This window comes from Penicillium waksmanii (assembly GCF_028829765.1).
Source record: "Penicillium waksmanii strain IBT 27052 chromosome Unknown utg000001l:1.0-4852451.0:1.0-4856178.0, whole genome shotgun sequence".
Classification (NCBI taxonomy): Eukaryota; Fungi; Ascomycota; class Eurotiomycetes; order Eurotiales; family Aspergillaceae; genus Penicillium; species Penicillium waksmanii.
Window position 1 is genome coordinate 1,999,703 of NW_026643248.1, and position 15,862 is coordinate 2,015,564.

Below are 15,862 nucleotides of genomic sequence, written 5' to 3' on the forward strand. Positions count from 1 at the left end.
AAATGCCCAATGGCTCAACATTTATGCAAAATATCATACTAGTACTTTGAAGCTGTCGAGGCTGAGCGGCCTCAGGCATACTAGTACAAGATCGCCTTCCTCTGTTGCCATATTTTCATCGTTCCGAGCTTCCACCAGAAGCTTAAATCCGAGAAAGCTCCAGCAAGGAACCTCTATCATCGTTTCCATCAGGCAGCTTCGCGCAACTCGCCATTTCTGGTAATCAACTTCACGCTTACCCCCGCCTGTTCGTAAAGACATCCAATCAAGCGAGGGCAGAAATCAAAACCCCGCTATATCCGATTCTATGTCCACGAAGCTCCTACGAAGTTTCCTTACGATAGCAAGTCGAGTATCTAAACTCCGAAAGAACGTCATATCGAATGAGTTACTTGTAGTACAAATAGTTCATAACTGACACTGTCATACGTTATTTGGGAATAACAACAATAACTCGGACAACAACCTACTATTTAGTACCTATCACATACACCAAAAAGACTCGGAACAACTCGAACTCCATCAGCACAATGCCTCAACAAACCTGGCTCATAACCGGCTCATCCTCCGGCCTAGGAGCAATCCTCACTGAAACAGTCCTTCGCTCCGGCCACCGAGTTCTCGCAACAGCACGCAACCCAACCAAAGCCGCAATCGAATATCCGCAAATCAGCGAACTTGGCGGCATATGGATAGAACTCGACGTAACCGGCACCGATACTAGTGAGCGCATAACAGAAGCAATCGAAACCCACTTCGACGGCACCATCGATGTCGTCGTTAATAATGCCGCATATTCGCTGCTGGGGAGTATCGAGGATATGAGCGAGGAGGAGATCCAAAAGCAATTCAGCACGAACGTTTTCGGCCCTGTGAGAGTGCTTAAGGGTGTTTTGCCTTTTATGCGGAAGAGGAGGTCTGGGACGGTGGTTAATGTGGGCAGTATTGCTGGTATTGATGGATTGCCTTGTTGTGCTATGTATGCCGGGTCGAAGTTTGCGCTTGAGGGTGAGTGTTCTTCAAGCTTTCTTTTCTGTCATCGCCGCTGCTTGATCCCTTTCGCAAGGTTATGGGCCGTGGATACGGATCGACTCGAATGACTAACCCTTACTGTTAATAAACTTCTAGGCATGTCGGAAAGTCTCTCCAAAGAATTAAAACCATTCAATATTCGAGTCCTCATCGTCGAACCAGGGCAATTTCGAACCAAGTTCCTTTCCTCTTTCGCAACACCTGCGGCTGGGTTGAGAGACGATTACACCGGGACGCCTGTGGATGTGACATTGCAGGCATTCAAGGCTCACGACGGAACCCAGCAAGGTGATCCTGCAAAGGCAGCGTTGAGGATTTTCGAAGTTGTCAGTGGAACTGGTATGGGTGCGGGAAAGGAAGATCTTCAGCGATTGATACTTGGTCCGGATTGTTTTGCGCGGTTCCAGTCCAAGGCGAACTCGTTGCTTGAGAATTTGGATCGGATGAAGGAGATTTCTCATTCGACTAGCTTTTGAATGGCGAGATAGGTATAGTTAGATTATAGAGTAAGTTGAGTGTGCTGTGTTGATAGATTTGCGGGTGCTTCAAGTGTGCTAGTTCACTACATCGCCGGATTCCCACTACTAGTAAATGCATGAATTGAACTGAAATGAATTGAATCTTGTTTTCGAACCGGTAAATTTGATCTTATGAGCAAGTTTGAAGACTTAATTGAAAGATCTTGAATTGGCTAAGAAGTAGATATGACTCGGGAGAAGATGCATAGCCAAAGCCAAAAGACGAACAATACTCGACAAAGAAGATATCCCATTTGAACAGATATGAGGAAGAAAGAGATAGCAACAGGAAAATAGAGATCGGGGCAGAAAAAAAAGGAAACATGATAAACAAACTCATCGTCTTGTCGTCATCGTCATCAATTCCCCAGCACATCCCCGCGAACATAATCCTTCGGCAAAACATGCAATGGAGCAGATAGATATGAGATATGGCCCCCCTCCTCTTCGCCACATACATTTGGAAACGGATTATGAGAAAAATATCACCAAAGAAGCTAAGCTGTCGTCGCTTCGAAACACCCGCGCTGGGAGAGAAAATAGTTGCAGATGCGACGCTCAATTGATAGAGATTCAAGGCCTCGAGCTTGAGGATGTCATGCCAAACCACGCCAACGCCGCTGGCTGTCCCGGCCTGACCTGTCCCGTTTATCCGATCTCGGCGCCCTGCACACTCATCTTATCGGACGCAGTCTGCTGCTCATTCTGTTGCCGCCGCCGCCGCATGGGCGCTTTCTTGCGGTTTGCGATGAGGACGTCTTGGGATTGCTCGGGTTTCATTTCAGTGTCGCCGTCGCGATCACCCTCGTCGGATTTAACGTTGTTTAGGTTGAATGTTTTCTCGTAGATGGTCGTTTCGTCAAGATCGTACATATCTGTTGGCTTCGATCGGAGCCATTTCATGCGAGGGCCGACCCTTGAGACTTCCGCGACCTTGAATCCGTAGATTCTCGGGTCATAGGTCTTGTCGCGCCCGAGGCCGGGGCAGAAGTTGAGAGTGTGCACGCCGTTGATCTCGACGGGTTGGTGCTCCGGTGTGGGGGTTCGGTGGGGGCCCTGGGCGGCAGGGGAACGGTTGGCGGGCTGCGAGGCGTTTCTTGAGAGGGAGGAGAGCGAGGAGTTGTCCAGTCGGGGTCGAATGCTCAGGTCGGGGAAGGTCATGAAGAAAAGGCAGCCGAATGTCGTGCCGAAGAAGGCTCCATCGACGGAGTGGAAGCGGCTGTTGGGGGGTGTATAGATGTCCATGCAACCGGGGCAGAATAGCTTGACGGTTTCCTGACCCGGAGTATCAGATCGGCCCACGGGGAGAACCTTGCACCCGTTGCAGTTGACGCGCGGGCAGACGCCAAAGTGCTGCATTTCGTATTTCTCGAGCATTTGTTGGATTCCGGGTCGCGAGGTGATGTAGCGCTGGTGAATTAGTCCGTAGAGAAGCTCTGCAGAGCTCTCAATGACGCTCAAGTCGCTCGCGACACGAGCGTGTCGCCGGTCACCGGCTCTCCGATATCCCAGAGGACGTTCGTCATCAAGGACTTCATCCTCGTCCTCTTCCTCTTCCTCCTCTTCCTCCTCTTCTTCTTCGTCCTCCTCTGGCTCGACGTCGAGAATCATCTCCAGGGCCTCTTTATACATGGGCACTTGTGACTGCAGGCCCGTTAGGTTGAAGTCATCCTCGATGAAATCCTCCGACACCTCTGCGAAGAATTCATGGCCCATCAGAGAGCAGAATGAGGAGATCCATGACTCCGGGGCACCCTCTGAAGACGACATATCGAATGAGGCGGAGACGGATGAGGAAAGGGTCGATTCAGACAGTTGACTCAGATCCAGCCTGTCCAGGCCGTCGGCCAACGCCGAACCTGTCTCTCTCGACACGTTGCCGAGGTTTAAGGGAAGAGCCGTTGGGGGGGAGAGGATTGCGACGACGAAGCGGACTCGTCGAGCGAAAATAAGAGGGGCTTGGATGTTGAACGGCTGCGGTCGGACTCGGATGAAACCCGGTGGGTAGCGTGGAGGGGGGTAGACGGCGGGGAGGCGAGTTTCAGCGACCCAAGAAAAGGATGAAATTGGGGCGATCGAGGTTTAGGATTCGACTTGGGTGCAGGAGGTCGATGTTGTCGATGTTTAGTGGGGAAGCTGAGCGCTCATGGCACTGTGTACTGTGCGGGAGGGGGAGGTTGTGCGATCAAAGTCGAGAACGGCGTATCTTAGCCTGCGCCCCACCACCGCCTTCGATCTTGCCGTACGGAGTAGATCCGTATCAATTCGACACAATTCAATTTAAACCTAAAGGCAGATTTGCTAACTTGATCTACGAGTAGGAGTTGTTTCCAGTCCTTATATATACTCGTAGCTAATAGACAAGGGGGCAAACCTCCTTCAGGAGCCATTTATCCAGCTTCTGCAGTTCTCTATGATGTAGAGCACGATAGATCTCACCTAGATCCTGACAGGCAAACTCATAGATGTCAGTATTCATCCCATCCCACATAAAAGCCTTATCACCAGATTTAATGATCTGAGTCTGGCCTTCTTTATCCCTTAAAATTGGTCGTACTGGGCCAAGACCGAAAGCGCGTGCGACAACCAAACCGATGTCATTAGGACTTTCCCAATCATTTTCAATTCCCTCATCTGTCCATTCTGGAGGAACAGGATACTTCTAAGAAGATCTTTATGTTAGAATAATTATTTATCAATAGGTTTAGGAAGGGTCTTACTATAGGGATATCAGAATCAGAATCCTTGATAGAAGATTGGGAACTTTGTCGAGAGATTTTGCGGGGAATTCTTTCAGGGATTCGGCAGGTGAGCTACTCATTGAACCCTCTTTGGTCAGGATACCTGAGTACTAAGAAAAGTCAGCAATATCATCTTGTAAGAATGGATAGTTGTAATACTTACTGGTTCAAGTTGTGGGGAAACCTTAGGCTCTTGCGTGGAGGGATAGAGGCAGTCGGTATACCGATGACAACTGACGAACCTGAGCACACGGAAAAACGAGAAAACAAAGGGGAGGAATGGTTGGTTGGATGGTAATGAGAATATGGAGCAGGGAGGTTGATGGAAGACTCGTCTGTCCGATGCTTACATCCTTATTTCCCACCTTCAGGGCGGTATATCTTTGCTGCAACGCAGACTTTAGGTGCGCCACTGTAGGCATTTATACTAGTACTAGTATTTTCCCTTTCAGACTCGTCATACGCTTCGAATAAATTATAACATTGTTTACAGTTTTATCCGACAATCCACTGTCACCATTCAAAACAAGCCACGGATGATGCGAGAAAATTCCTCCTCGCCGCCCAGGATACCAGAGAGTCCCTCTCCAGTATTCTGGATCTCGCCATCGTCACCAACAAACCCATTCATGCCATCAGCACCACTCGTCGGGGGCATAAAGCTTCCAAATGACCCGACCGCCTCAAACAAATTCGTGAGCTCGTGGCTCATCTGTAGTCCATTTAAGGGACTATTGCCAAGTTCATTTACTCCATTCATCGGGCCGTAAGCAGATAAGTCGTCAATTGAGTGCCCTGCAAGACCAGCCATGGCAACGGCTGCACTTGAGTGAGGGTCATTCGAGTTGTTTCCAAAGGGTCGGGCTAGAACGCCCAATTTCTCGCCGATCTCGCGGAGCCCCTTAATAGTCTTCCACAATCGCTTCGATACATATGACTTGGTGCTGAAGCCATTGATTAGATCGAGCGCCATGTAGAACTCGTCGCGCACTTGTCGGTTGAATTCGGCCGGGGCATGGCACACTGCAAGGAAGAGGACGGCCAGAGCAGCGACAAGGAAATAGTTGAACGTGATCTGCTGAGTGCGGTAGATATCAGACATTTGGTTGAGGCGGGTGAGTACCCGGACAGTGTCCTTGGCAACATCAACCACGGTCTGTGCATGGCCACGGTCCTCAACGATACTTGCGGCTGAGTGGAGGACAGGGCGATAGATGAGGATGCGTAGCTGGTTCATGCGTAGATATAACAGGATGCGGAGACGCCGCATTCCCCGACTTGCAGGCTCGCCGTTCTTGGGCGACTCCACGGGATAGAATTTGAGTTCGTCTGGTACCTGTTTGTACCATTGCAGAACTTGGTAATCCAAATATCCAATCTCGTCGCGTCGTATATCGGTGGTGCCTTCTGAGCCAAGGCCAGAATACCAGATCTTAGAACTGATTCGGTTGTAAGAAATCATGCAACGGAGATAAAGCAAAGACGAATCCTGGAAGTAGATAGGTTAGCCAACCACTTATTTATAGTGCAGGTCTTTTGAGCTTACCGGTTCGGGTAGATTAGGATCGATATCTTCGTCTTGAATTACAAAGGGCAAGCCCGTGCCTAGACTCCATCGCCTATCCAGGCTGTATACAGTCCAGAAGATTCGAGTGATCTCGTTCCACTGGGTCTCAAGAGGGAAAGACTTCATCAAAGCATCCTTACGGTGCAGACCCATCTCGAGACACATGCGTGCAGCCAATCCGATCAACCGATAGGCCATAGCATCGTCATCAGTATGGAAATGATAAGTGGCCTGGTGTGGTGTGGACTCAAATTAGTCAACCATACACATAAATTATTGTAAGAGGAATTCACGTACCACAATCGCAAAGAGCTGGATATTTCTGATATCATGCGGCTCCCACAACTTCGACTCGATCACCGGCTTAATACTCAGAAAAAGTCTCTGGCCGAGCTCACTTTGACCACCCGCTTCCACGACCAGCGTAGTAGCCAGAATCAACTTTAATAAAATAGTACTATCATCCTGAAGACTGTCAGCGCCTGGGAGTCCTCTCTGAGCAAATCCAGTCCGCGTGGCAGCTTCCATGAAAGTGTACAACAAATTAGCCTGATTAGTCACAGTGGTAATATCCACCACGGGATACATAATCCCAATCTCTTCTTCGTACACCTTGCATAGACGCACAGCTTCTTCTCGACGGATAGTCCAGATTGGATCCTTAGTCGGATGGATCGCCGGCACAAGTGAGCCCATGTGAGGAGGCGGAGATCCCGCCGGCGTGACATGCGCCGTTGTCAAGTCATCGGGAATCCCGTCTTCTCCCTGGGTGATACCCATACTCTGCAAGCTAGACTTGGCAACATCGAAGTTGAATGCCGAGCTGGTGGGGCCCTGAAATCGTGGGTGACGGGATCGTGTCTTCGGCATGGTCGCGGGCATCGGGGTGAAGACCGACTGGGAGCCATCGCGAGAGAGATGATCAAACGATGGAGACTCAAAGGCGGGCCGAGCCCGGAGCTCGTTGAGATTAGTGAACAGATTATTGACCTGGTCTTGCAGAGTCGTGATCTGAGAGGTCATCGAGTGGAACTCGCTAAGTTGGGGGTTACAAGGTTAGCCAATGTCCAAAGGGAGAAGTCTCAGATCATGATTCTGCGACTTACTCGGAGTCCTTGAAGTTATTGGTGCAGCAATTCGGCGCATATCGGCCTGGTTCTGGCGTCAGTTTCGGCTGTTCCGACATCGATGTTCGCTTTCCGAGCCGGCCATTGCGGGATGGTGGCCGGTAAGCGTAGACGTCGCACGATGGGTGGTAAAGGGATAGTTCATACATTCCAAGTTCAGATGCCCACATCTTTGGCAAGGCACTTGGCCGTTACACTTGATCTTGCGACGCTTGCATTCGTTGCTAAACAAAAAACCCGGAGGTTAGTCCCGAACGGCATGTACATATCCGAGGCCTAGCAAAAGGCCACGAGGGAAGCCGTGGCCTGATAGTGCATGAATGCCGTATCTCAGACCCGAGTATAGGGCTAGAGTGGACAGACGGGGCCCCGGAACAATATCAGATGGGGTCAGGCCATCAATCATACCATGCGATGGAGATGTAACGATTCCGCTTTGCGCGCGTGCTCGTTCCGTTGCTTTGTTCCGCCTTCCTCTTAGCGGAATCGGCGCCAGGAGTAGTGGGCTGATCGCCAGGGCCTGTCTGTGGTGGAGTAGTTTCAAGTTGAGGCGACTCGGAAGCCATCTTACTTGATAAGACAAGACGCCAGAGGAGAATACTGGAGAGAATCGGCGGCGATGGAGTGCGGAGACCTTCCACGCTCGCGGGGTCGGGGAAGGCCGTTTCCCCAGATCGGCTGAGTCACCAATATTGGGGCCCTCCGATTGGTTGGCTTGTACTACAATCGGGTAAACAATTGCGAGCTAGTATCATTTTGACCGATATGTATGTTTCTTTGATGAATGGAACTATTATTAAAGCTATGGCTATGTATTCACCTCAGTTGGAGACCAATTCCTGGATTTTATACAGGAGAAGCGCCTTGCCCATCCGTAGAGTCTGTAGCAGTTGGGTTCCCTTGCCTGGGTTCTTGCGCAGCCAGGCAGCAGCAGCGAACAGACCGACGAGAACGGAAAGGCGAATGCCCCTGTGGATACGCTGTAGAGTCGCACCTTTCTGGGTTCTCTTCGCTGTCCAGTGGCTCCAATATGGGAACGAACACCGCAGCCAGTAATGAACTTGAGACCACCTGCTTTTGGTAAGCAACTGATCTAGTGAGAATTGGGGGGAGGTAGGAAATATACTCACGGGTAAGTCGAAGAATTCCATCCATCTTCGGTAATGTACCAACTAGCACACAAGCCCCGACGGAAGACAGTCTTCTGCAGTTGATCCTGCAGCTGCTTTGTCCATGCACGCTCGGCTTCCTCCTTAATCTCATAGGAACTCACCTTACCCTCGAGAATGGGCTTGATGAACTTGAGAGTGTAATTAACCGCATTCTCGGTCGCAAAGATGACACTGGTATGTCCCGTTGCTGTATTTGGACCGAACAGCATGAAGAAGTTAGGGAACTGGTCCATCGCAATTCCCAAATACGCCTGTGCGCCTCCACGCTCGTCCCACAATTCCTGAATATCCTTGCCTCCCTTGCCGGTCATTTTGAGGGGATGGAGCCATTTGTTCGTTTCGAAGCCGTTACCCAGAATGAGCACATCGGCGGGGATCTCCCGAACCTCATCGGAGGGGTTGCTTTGGTTACGCGGGTAGAAGCTGCCCGGCCCGATGGTCACACTCTTTGCGTGGACACGGGTCAGTGGTTGGGTGGTCAGCTCGACCTTGGATGAATTCAAACTGCGGTACCAGGTGCCGTCAATAATGCGACGCTTACAGCCTAAGCTGTAGTCCGGGGTGAGAACCTCGTGGTATTTTTCGGGTGCCATCTTGCGCATATGGGCAAGGAAGGCTTCTTCGATCTGCGGTCTCTTCCAGCGACCGTAAGCAGAATCCGTAAACATGGCAAAGAAGTTGTGTTCAAGCATGAGAAACACATTGTTGCGCAGAAGTCGTGACAGGCCCGGGATATTAGTGCACAGAGTGGGCATCCATCTGTCCCACTTCTCCAGTAAATGGGGCGGGAGGAGATCAGGTTGCACCCACGGAGGCGTTCGCATCAGTTGTGTGATAGAGCGAACGTTGGCTTCGGGTTTCGCCAGTTCAGGAACCACTTGTGCGGCACTGCATCCTGAGCCGAAGACAACCACGTCCTTATTCTGCAAATCGATCTCGTCATCCCATCGGGCTGTGTGCATGATTTCTCCTTCAAAGTCCTCGATTCCGGGAATATCCTTTGGCCATGTCTTTGGCTCGACCAAGCCTCCTACTCCGCTGACGACGACCTTGGCGCGCACAATCTCTTCCTTGATGTAGACTGCATGTGAGCCATCTTCAATAGCAAGTTGCTCCCGTTCATAAGCCGATAGATCTCCGGTTCCAGGAACAAGATGCGAAAGAGTTACCTCCCACTCTTCATCTTGCTCAATCCACTGAAGGTTCTTGACGTCGGTGTGGAACTGAATCTTATCGACAATCTGATACTCTTCACAGACGTCGGCTAGATATTGCGCGATTTCAGGACCAGACGGGTGCAAAGTCGACCAGTTCTTCTTCGGCGCAAAGGAAAAAGAGTAGAATAATGCCGGACTGGAGAAAGAAGGGGTGATGAGGTTAGATAACTGGCGAGTCGCAAACTGGATCGGTCAACACATACATGTCACAAGCAGCACCGGGATACCGGTTGATCCACCAAGTACCTCCAATACCAGATTGTCGCTCAAAGATTCGAAACTGGTCTGTCCCCAGGACCTGCTTCAACCGACAACCCATCGCCACGCCGGACTCTCCGGCGCCGACAATGAGAACGGGGTAATAGGTATGCGCATCTTTGCCATAGGCATGGCGCTTGTGAATGCTTGCGACAGAAGGCATCTTGAGACTCGGTTCTCCGCGTCTTTAGCGAAGCTTGACAATAATCAAGTCCACTCCTTAGAGCAGTTCCAGGTGGACCTCAATCTGACAGTCCTGTACAGAGTACTGCGAACAATAGTAGAGGTGAATCCGAATGATAGTAGATACTACCCAGGCAATAGTTACTTTTCGTGAGGTAAGTTGTAGCACAGCATGTGAAGAGTGACAAGCACCTAACCGCGGTAACAGTCTGAGAGATAATTTAGAGGGAAGAAATAATAGACTACGACGACAAGAGTAAAATAGATTGCAGATCGGCCCAAATGACCCCAGATGAACCCAGACTCAAAGCTCTGAAGAAAGAGGGGGTTCGGCTTGGCAACCTCGGTAATCCGCTTATGTTTATGCCATGCACTACTAGTATTACTAGTACGCTGGGCTGCTTATGTGCTTCATACTAGTACTAGCCTAGTATCGTCTTTATGAAGGAAGTCAATTAATAGCACAGCTTCAAGGGAGTACTATCATACTCACAAGACAGAATAAATTGCAAGATGATCAAATAAGGTTATCCATGTATACTGTCAATGCCAAGATATCAAACACCAATGCAAGCCGGGTAAATCTCCCGTGCCTCATCCATTCTTTCCTCTCACCTGGCAGTGTCACCCTTCACCAACCTCAAACCACGTATGCCCCTGCAGCAGCCATGGCTACTCTCCAGTCGAGCTCTACGCCGACCCCTTCCCTACAAATCAAACCTTAACCCATTACAATTCCGATCGGTCCTCCACCACAATTTCTCCACCTCCCCAATCCGCCCATACCGACCTCTCGACACCCTCCCCGACTCGCGCATCACCACCTTCCAACAACAATGTTTTCTCCCCGAGAAACCCGCCATCCTCCCTCGCTCCGAGTTCCTTAATACACCTGCTCGAACAAAATGGTTCCAAGACACGAGTGATGACAGCAATGGCAATGGCAATGGCAATGGCTCGCCGACAAACGGACCCGATCCCAATCAACCAATCGCCAGCCTAAACACCGAATACCTCCAAACCCACGCCGCGGACGCCTTCGTCCCCCTCGAGCTCACGGAACTAGTCAACCCACTCGCTTCAGAAGTACGAAGCTTCCGCCAATTCCACGCCCCGCTACACCTCTTCCTAGAATGGATGCGCGTGGCCAAGACCTCGCCCCAAGCAACGAGACTCTACCTAGCACAGTGTCAACTCCTCGACCTACCTCCCGTGTTGCGCGACGACGTGCCGACTCCAGATATAGTCGCGCGTGCTGGGAAGGGCGATGTTTACGATGCGAATGTCTGGATTGGCCATCCACCGACCTATACGCCTCTGCACCGTGATCCGAATCCGAATCTCTTTGTTCAACTTGCGGGGCGCAAGATTGTCAGGCTGCTCGCTCCGGAGGATGGTCAGGCTGTTTTCGCGAGTGTTAGGAGGTCGTTGGGGAAGAGTAGTGATCGGGGTGCGGCGGCGATTCGTGGGGAGGAAATGATGCAGGGGGAAGAGCGGGCGCTGTTGGATGAGATGGTCTGGGGTGTTCCTGTTTCTGCTGGTTCAGAAGGGAAGGGGTTTGAGGCCGTGCTGGATGCTGGGGATGGGTTGTTTATTCCAAAGGGATGGTGGCATAGTATTAAAGGTGTTGGGGAGGGCGTTACTGCGTCGGTAAGTTCGCTTCTGTGCATTGATTATGTTGATGATGGACTGCTAATTGTTTCTACAGGTCAACTGGTGGTTTCGATGACAAGTGGAGGCGTGTAAAATAAATAGCAGCAATGAAAGATGTAATTCTAGACATGTATTTCACAATATATAATTGTTAGTACTAGTAAACTATATCGAAGTCATTTGTCAGAGCTGCCCCGAATAGTTACTGGGAAGACCCGCCCGGTTGATCTCCGACTCCCCGACTCCGACTCACCTCCACCTCCGCCTTGAACCACTTTTCGCCTCCGCAGCCCCAACCCAACCACCAGACCGTGGCAGCATGCAACTATCGCGAACAGCCTACCGCGCCGCCCTCCTCCACCTCAGCGTGAACCCTCTCTTCACCCGCGCCTCAATTCACCAACCCAGCTGGAGCCTCACCACGGCAACACCCCAACCCCCAAGCTCGCGCCTCTACACAATTCTCTTCCCACAGTGCAAAACCAACACGCGACAAGCCCATACAATGTCCACCTCAACACCCGACACCAACACCAACAACCCCAACCAAGAGACCTCCTCTGAGCCCCAAAATCCCGGCCCAGAACAAGCGCAAGAGCAAAAGCAAGAGCAAGAGCAGCTCTACCTCCCCGAAACCGCCTCCGCTCAAGAAGGCCAACCAAAGAACCTTCGCCTAGACCTTGGCGCGGACGGCGGCGTCTCGCTGGACCATCTCGGTCCTATGGTCGTGAATGTTGACGGGACGTTGTCCCGGATCAGTAATTGGGATCAGATGACGGAGATGGAACAGAAGAGTACGCTGCGAGTCCTTGGGAAGCGGAATAAGCAGCGGTTGGAGGCTTTGAAGGCTCAGGGCGTGGAGTAAATATTGGAAATACTAGTACTCTGCGCTCTTCCAGGGTTCTTCGGCTGGAATCCGAGTTAATATATTTGGATTTAATGTGCTGAGAGCGGAGGAGACTGTTTGTATTATAGTTATGGAGGGTTGGGAAATGTTTACAGCGTTGCATCTGAAAGAGTCTTATTGAGAGTATCTAAATTTTAATTGATTCGTCTATAACTTAAATCCCACCTGGGCAGTACTATGATGGCTGGGCGGGGCAGTTCTATAGTTATGCAACGTGAAAATAAAAGTTGCTCAACTCCACAAGATACTTCAAGGTTTGCTCTTCCCTACCCTACCCTGGCCAGCTCGACATCGCATCAATCGAACAATTTGCCGATATACTTGTGCAGAGTACTTCTAAAAGAAAGTCCATAAATTAGCATCATATCCTCAAGCCCAGAAGACGAAAAATAAAAATAGCACACGAAGAACAACCTACTTAGGCGGCCCAGTGACATAATCCCGGGTATACTCCTCAATCTCAGCAAGACCAGTAACAAGATCGACCTCCTCAGGCTTAAGAAATTTCGTCTTGTGAAAGAATTTCCATCCAAAATAAAGCACCGGGAAAACGCCGATCATAGTGTAAGAGAAGAGGAACGTCGGAATGGACCAATTTCCCGGCAGGAAGACCGTGTAACCACCGACGAAAGCCATAATCGTCGTAGCGGTGCATGCAATGTAGGAAATGTATGGCTGGAACCAACTGCGGTAAGGTAGCGTTTCGCGGGAAATACCTTGGGCTTCTAGGGCTTTCTTGAAGCGGATGTATGTGAATGTGACGACGGAGAAGTTGATGAGTTGGGATGCGGTCACCTAGGGAATAAAGTGTTAGTTTTGGTTTGATATGATACGCACTGATATCACACGAGAAGTTAGGGGGGGGGGGGAGGACCAGGTATAAAACGTACCAAATTAACAAACCAATTCAAAACAACCGACGCCCCATTCGAAACCTGGAGGAAGCTCAAAAGCGCAATCAAAAGCACAACACCCACACAATAAATAGGCACACCCCTCGAAGTACACTTAGTCAAAAAAGCCGGCGCCTTCTTCTCCAACGCCAGCCCATAAAGACTGCGACTAGCGCAGTAAACATAACTGTTTCCAGCACTGAACGAAGCCGTCAAAACAACCGCATTAACAATATGCGGCAGAATAGGTATCCCCAACCGATCCATCGAAATGACATACGGCGAAGCCGCCGCACCCGGTTTATCATTATCGAACGCATCAGCCATGGTGGGATCATTGTATGGGACAAGGATGCCGACGCACAGAACGCCGAGAACGAAGAAAGCCGTTAGTCGGTAGAAGACGCCGTTGAATGCCTTTGGAAGGACGACGCGGGGGGTTCATTGTTTCTCCCGCGGCCATGGAGACATAATCTGGTCCGGCGATGGTGAAACTCGCTGTTATTACTGCAGCTAGGAAGCCGAGGAATCGGCCCGTGTCGCCGGTCTTGTAGAACTCGTTGAATGCGCCTGGCTCGTTCCAGTATCGGAAGCCGAATCGGTCGCCGAGAGGGTTTCCGCCTAGCATTACCACCACCGTGTAGAAGATTAGGCCGATGCTTAGGAAGACTTTGCCGAGGGATAGCCAGAATTCGGCTTCACCGTACCATTTTACGGCGAAGACGTTTAGGGCTCTGGTGGGAGGGTTAGAATGAGATTGAAGTTGAAGTTGAAGTTGTCTATGCTTTGGATCGTGGATGGGGGTTCGTGCGTACATGTATAGTACCAGGACGATTACATTCATGGCTGCGACGGGTATCACGCTCGTCCAGTAGTTGACGATTAGACTGACTGCGACGATTTCGAAGGGGACGAGGGCGGCTTCGAAGATGAAGAAATTGTATCCTGCTGCGACGCCGAGGGCTTCGTCGACGTAGCGGCCAGCGAAGCGGATGAATGGGGAGGAGATGGGGAGGTAGGTGACCATCTCTGCGAGACCTGGAGAGAAATGTGAGTTTGATGGACTACAATGGAGGTAGGTGAGATGCAAAAGAGTGTTCTCTTCTGCTTTTGTTCCAAGCATATGGCGCGAGGGAAGTTTTATTTTGGCGCTTTTGGAGTAAAGTGTTGCTTGGGTTGCCGGGTTGTTGCTGGGGCTGGGGGCTTGGAAAGGGATCTCGTACAAACAGTGATAATGAGGATAACGGCACTCCTATAAAGTCAAGGTATAAGATTCCAATTTGGATATTCAGATGGGCTTTTGGGCAAAATGCGGGGGTTGGATGTCTGGGTCGATTTCGCTTTGGGTTTGATTGTATGGGCATAAATGGTTGATGTTGATACGTCGGATTTGGAACAAGCTTTGCCTAGATCTGCTTACGCCCTTGGAGTTGATTGAAGGACTGGAATTTCTTTTTCTTTTCTTTTTCCTTTTTTTTCCTCTCCGATTTGCTCTGCTTTTGTTTTTGCTGTATTCTTTCTTCTGATCGTGATTCGTATGGTGCTCTTCTTGTGTAGAATTCATACTCCCAATGGAAATTGTCGAAATGACCCAAGCTTCCAAGGAAAGACAAATAAGAATTGGAAAGAGGGTTTCACTTACCAAATACTAAATCCAAGGAACAAGCTTCCAGGCCCACTTGTGCGCAGGCCAGAGCCGATCTGCACATACAATGCAGTGCCAATCGTACCACCGATGCCGATCAATTGAACATGGCGCGGTTTCAACTTGCGATGGGTATGGTCATAGGTGGGTTTGATAGAGCCGCCATCGATGGAGTCATCGCGCTTATCCATAGAGTCCTTCTCCACAACCTCCACACCTTTACCCACGACCTTGACAGGGGTGGTCTCCGGGTCAGAGAGAGTGCGGGGAGTCTCCATGGACTGGATAGCGGCCACCATTGGCGAATGGGGGCCTAGATCTGATTTAGAGTCTGGGTGGGACATGCTGCTGGCGATGCAGATCGATCACCGTGTCAAAGATAAGAATGTTATTGCGGCATGAGAGGTACCAAAAAATTGGGAAAGAAAAGGAAGACAGAGGCGATTTAATTAGGAAAAAAAGAAAAAAACAAGGATCGAGATAGAAGAAAAATTTGCATCTTGGCGAGTTCCCCTCGATTGCTTGGCAAGCCTTAGAAAGGACTCGTACATAGCGAATCTGCTTGTTGACCGAGGCCGTCGGCGTGGTCCGAGCAAACGTCCCGAGCTGGGAGCAAATCAGCGGTCCCGGTCGAAGTGAAAAGCGGCTTTAAGCGGGGCTGTGGGGTTGAGGTATGTCGGCATATGAATGTCAAATCAGCACAATCCAAAGCTAGGTCCCGGCCCGGGGTAAGATTAACTCATATAGAGAGCTCGATATAGATATGGTGTATAGTAGATGGCAACTGAGTTGGAGTGGTGACCCCATGTACTCCGTATTGGTGAGTGAATTAGTAATAAAGTAGTGAAGTAAAGTAAGGCAGGAGCGCAAGGGACCTCGTGCCTTCCCTTCCAAAGCTCCCTTCCTTTCACCTTCACCTTCACCTCAGGCCTTGTTTATCCTTTTCATT

The 15,862-nt window shown here is 50.3% G+C and overlaps 7 protein-coding genes across 7 annotated transcripts; 2 read left to right on the plus strand and 5 right to left on the minus strand.

The window, feature by feature from the left end:
* Nucleotides 1-530: 530 nt before the first annotated feature.
* N7481_000706 (SDR family oxidoreductase) lies at nucleotides 531-1,508 on the plus strand (the record flags this gene model as incomplete). The annotated part of the gene is made up of 2 exons (XM_057259925.1): nucleotides 531-1,008; nucleotides 1,129-1,508. 2 exons carry the CDS (start codon nucleotides 531-533, stop codon nucleotides 1,506-1,508), a joined length of 858 nt encoding a protein of 285 aa, XP_057127757.1.
* Nucleotides 1,509-2,198: 690 nt separating this feature from the next.
* N7481_000707 (casein kinase II subunit beta) lies at nucleotides 2,199-3,320 on the minus strand (the record flags this gene model as incomplete). Its single annotated transcript, XM_057259926.1, has 1 exon — nucleotides 2,199-3,320. The coding sequence occupies one exon, from the start codon at nucleotides 3,318-3,320 to the stop codon at nucleotides 2,199-2,201; it is 1,122 nt and encodes a 373-aa protein (XP_057127758.1).
* A 583-nt stretch (nucleotides 3,321-3,903) lies between these two features.
* Nucleotides 3,904-4,713, minus strand: N7481_000708 (uncharacterized protein; the record flags this gene model as incomplete). The annotated part of the gene is made up of 2 exons (XM_057259927.1): nucleotides 3,904-4,212; nucleotides 4,642-4,713. The coding sequence occupies 2 exons, from the start codon at nucleotides 4,711-4,713 to the stop codon at nucleotides 3,904-3,906; spliced, it is 381 nt and encodes a 126-aa protein (XP_057127759.1).
* Nucleotides 4,714-4,811: 98 nt separating this feature from the next.
* Nucleotides 4,812-7,155, minus strand: N7481_000709 (transcription factor domain-containing protein; the record flags this gene model as incomplete). The annotated part of the gene is made up of 4 exons (XM_057259928.1): nucleotides 4,812-5,780; nucleotides 5,838-6,089; nucleotides 6,156-6,894; nucleotides 6,965-7,155. The coding sequence occupies 4 exons, from the start codon at nucleotides 7,153-7,155 to the stop codon at nucleotides 4,812-4,814; spliced, it is 2,151 nt and encodes a 716-aa protein (XP_057127760.1).
* Nucleotides 7,156-8,111: 956 nt separating this feature from the next.
* On the minus strand, nucleotides 8,112-9,795 carry N7481_000710 (flavin-containing monooxygenase; the record flags this gene model as incomplete). Its single annotated transcript, XM_057259929.1, has 2 exons — nucleotides 8,112-9,473; nucleotides 9,544-9,795. The coding sequence occupies 2 exons, from the start codon at nucleotides 9,793-9,795 to the stop codon at nucleotides 8,112-8,114; spliced, it is 1,614 nt and encodes a 537-aa protein (XP_057127761.1).
* Nucleotides 9,796-10,466: 671 nt separating this feature from the next.
* On the plus strand, nucleotides 10,467-12,333 carry N7481_000711 (putative JmjC domain protein; the record flags this gene model as incomplete). Its single annotated transcript, XM_057259930.1, has 2 exons — nucleotides 10,467-11,465; nucleotides 11,671-12,333. The coding sequence occupies 2 exons, from the start codon at nucleotides 10,467-10,469 to the stop codon at nucleotides 12,331-12,333; spliced, it is 1,662 nt and encodes a 553-aa protein (XP_057127762.1).
* A 456-nt stretch (nucleotides 12,334-12,789) lies between these two features.
* N7481_000712 (putative general amino acid permease (Agp2)) lies at nucleotides 12,790-15,212 on the minus strand (the record flags this gene model as incomplete). The annotated part of the gene is made up of 5 exons (XM_057259931.1): nucleotides 12,790-13,170; nucleotides 13,266-13,685; nucleotides 13,777-14,306; nucleotides 14,492-14,520; nucleotides 14,911-15,212. 5 exons carry the CDS (start codon nucleotides 15,210-15,212, stop codon nucleotides 12,790-12,792), a joined length of 1,662 nt encoding a protein of 553 aa, XP_057127763.1.
* Between the last annotated feature and the right edge of the window lie 650 nt (nucleotides 15,213-15,862).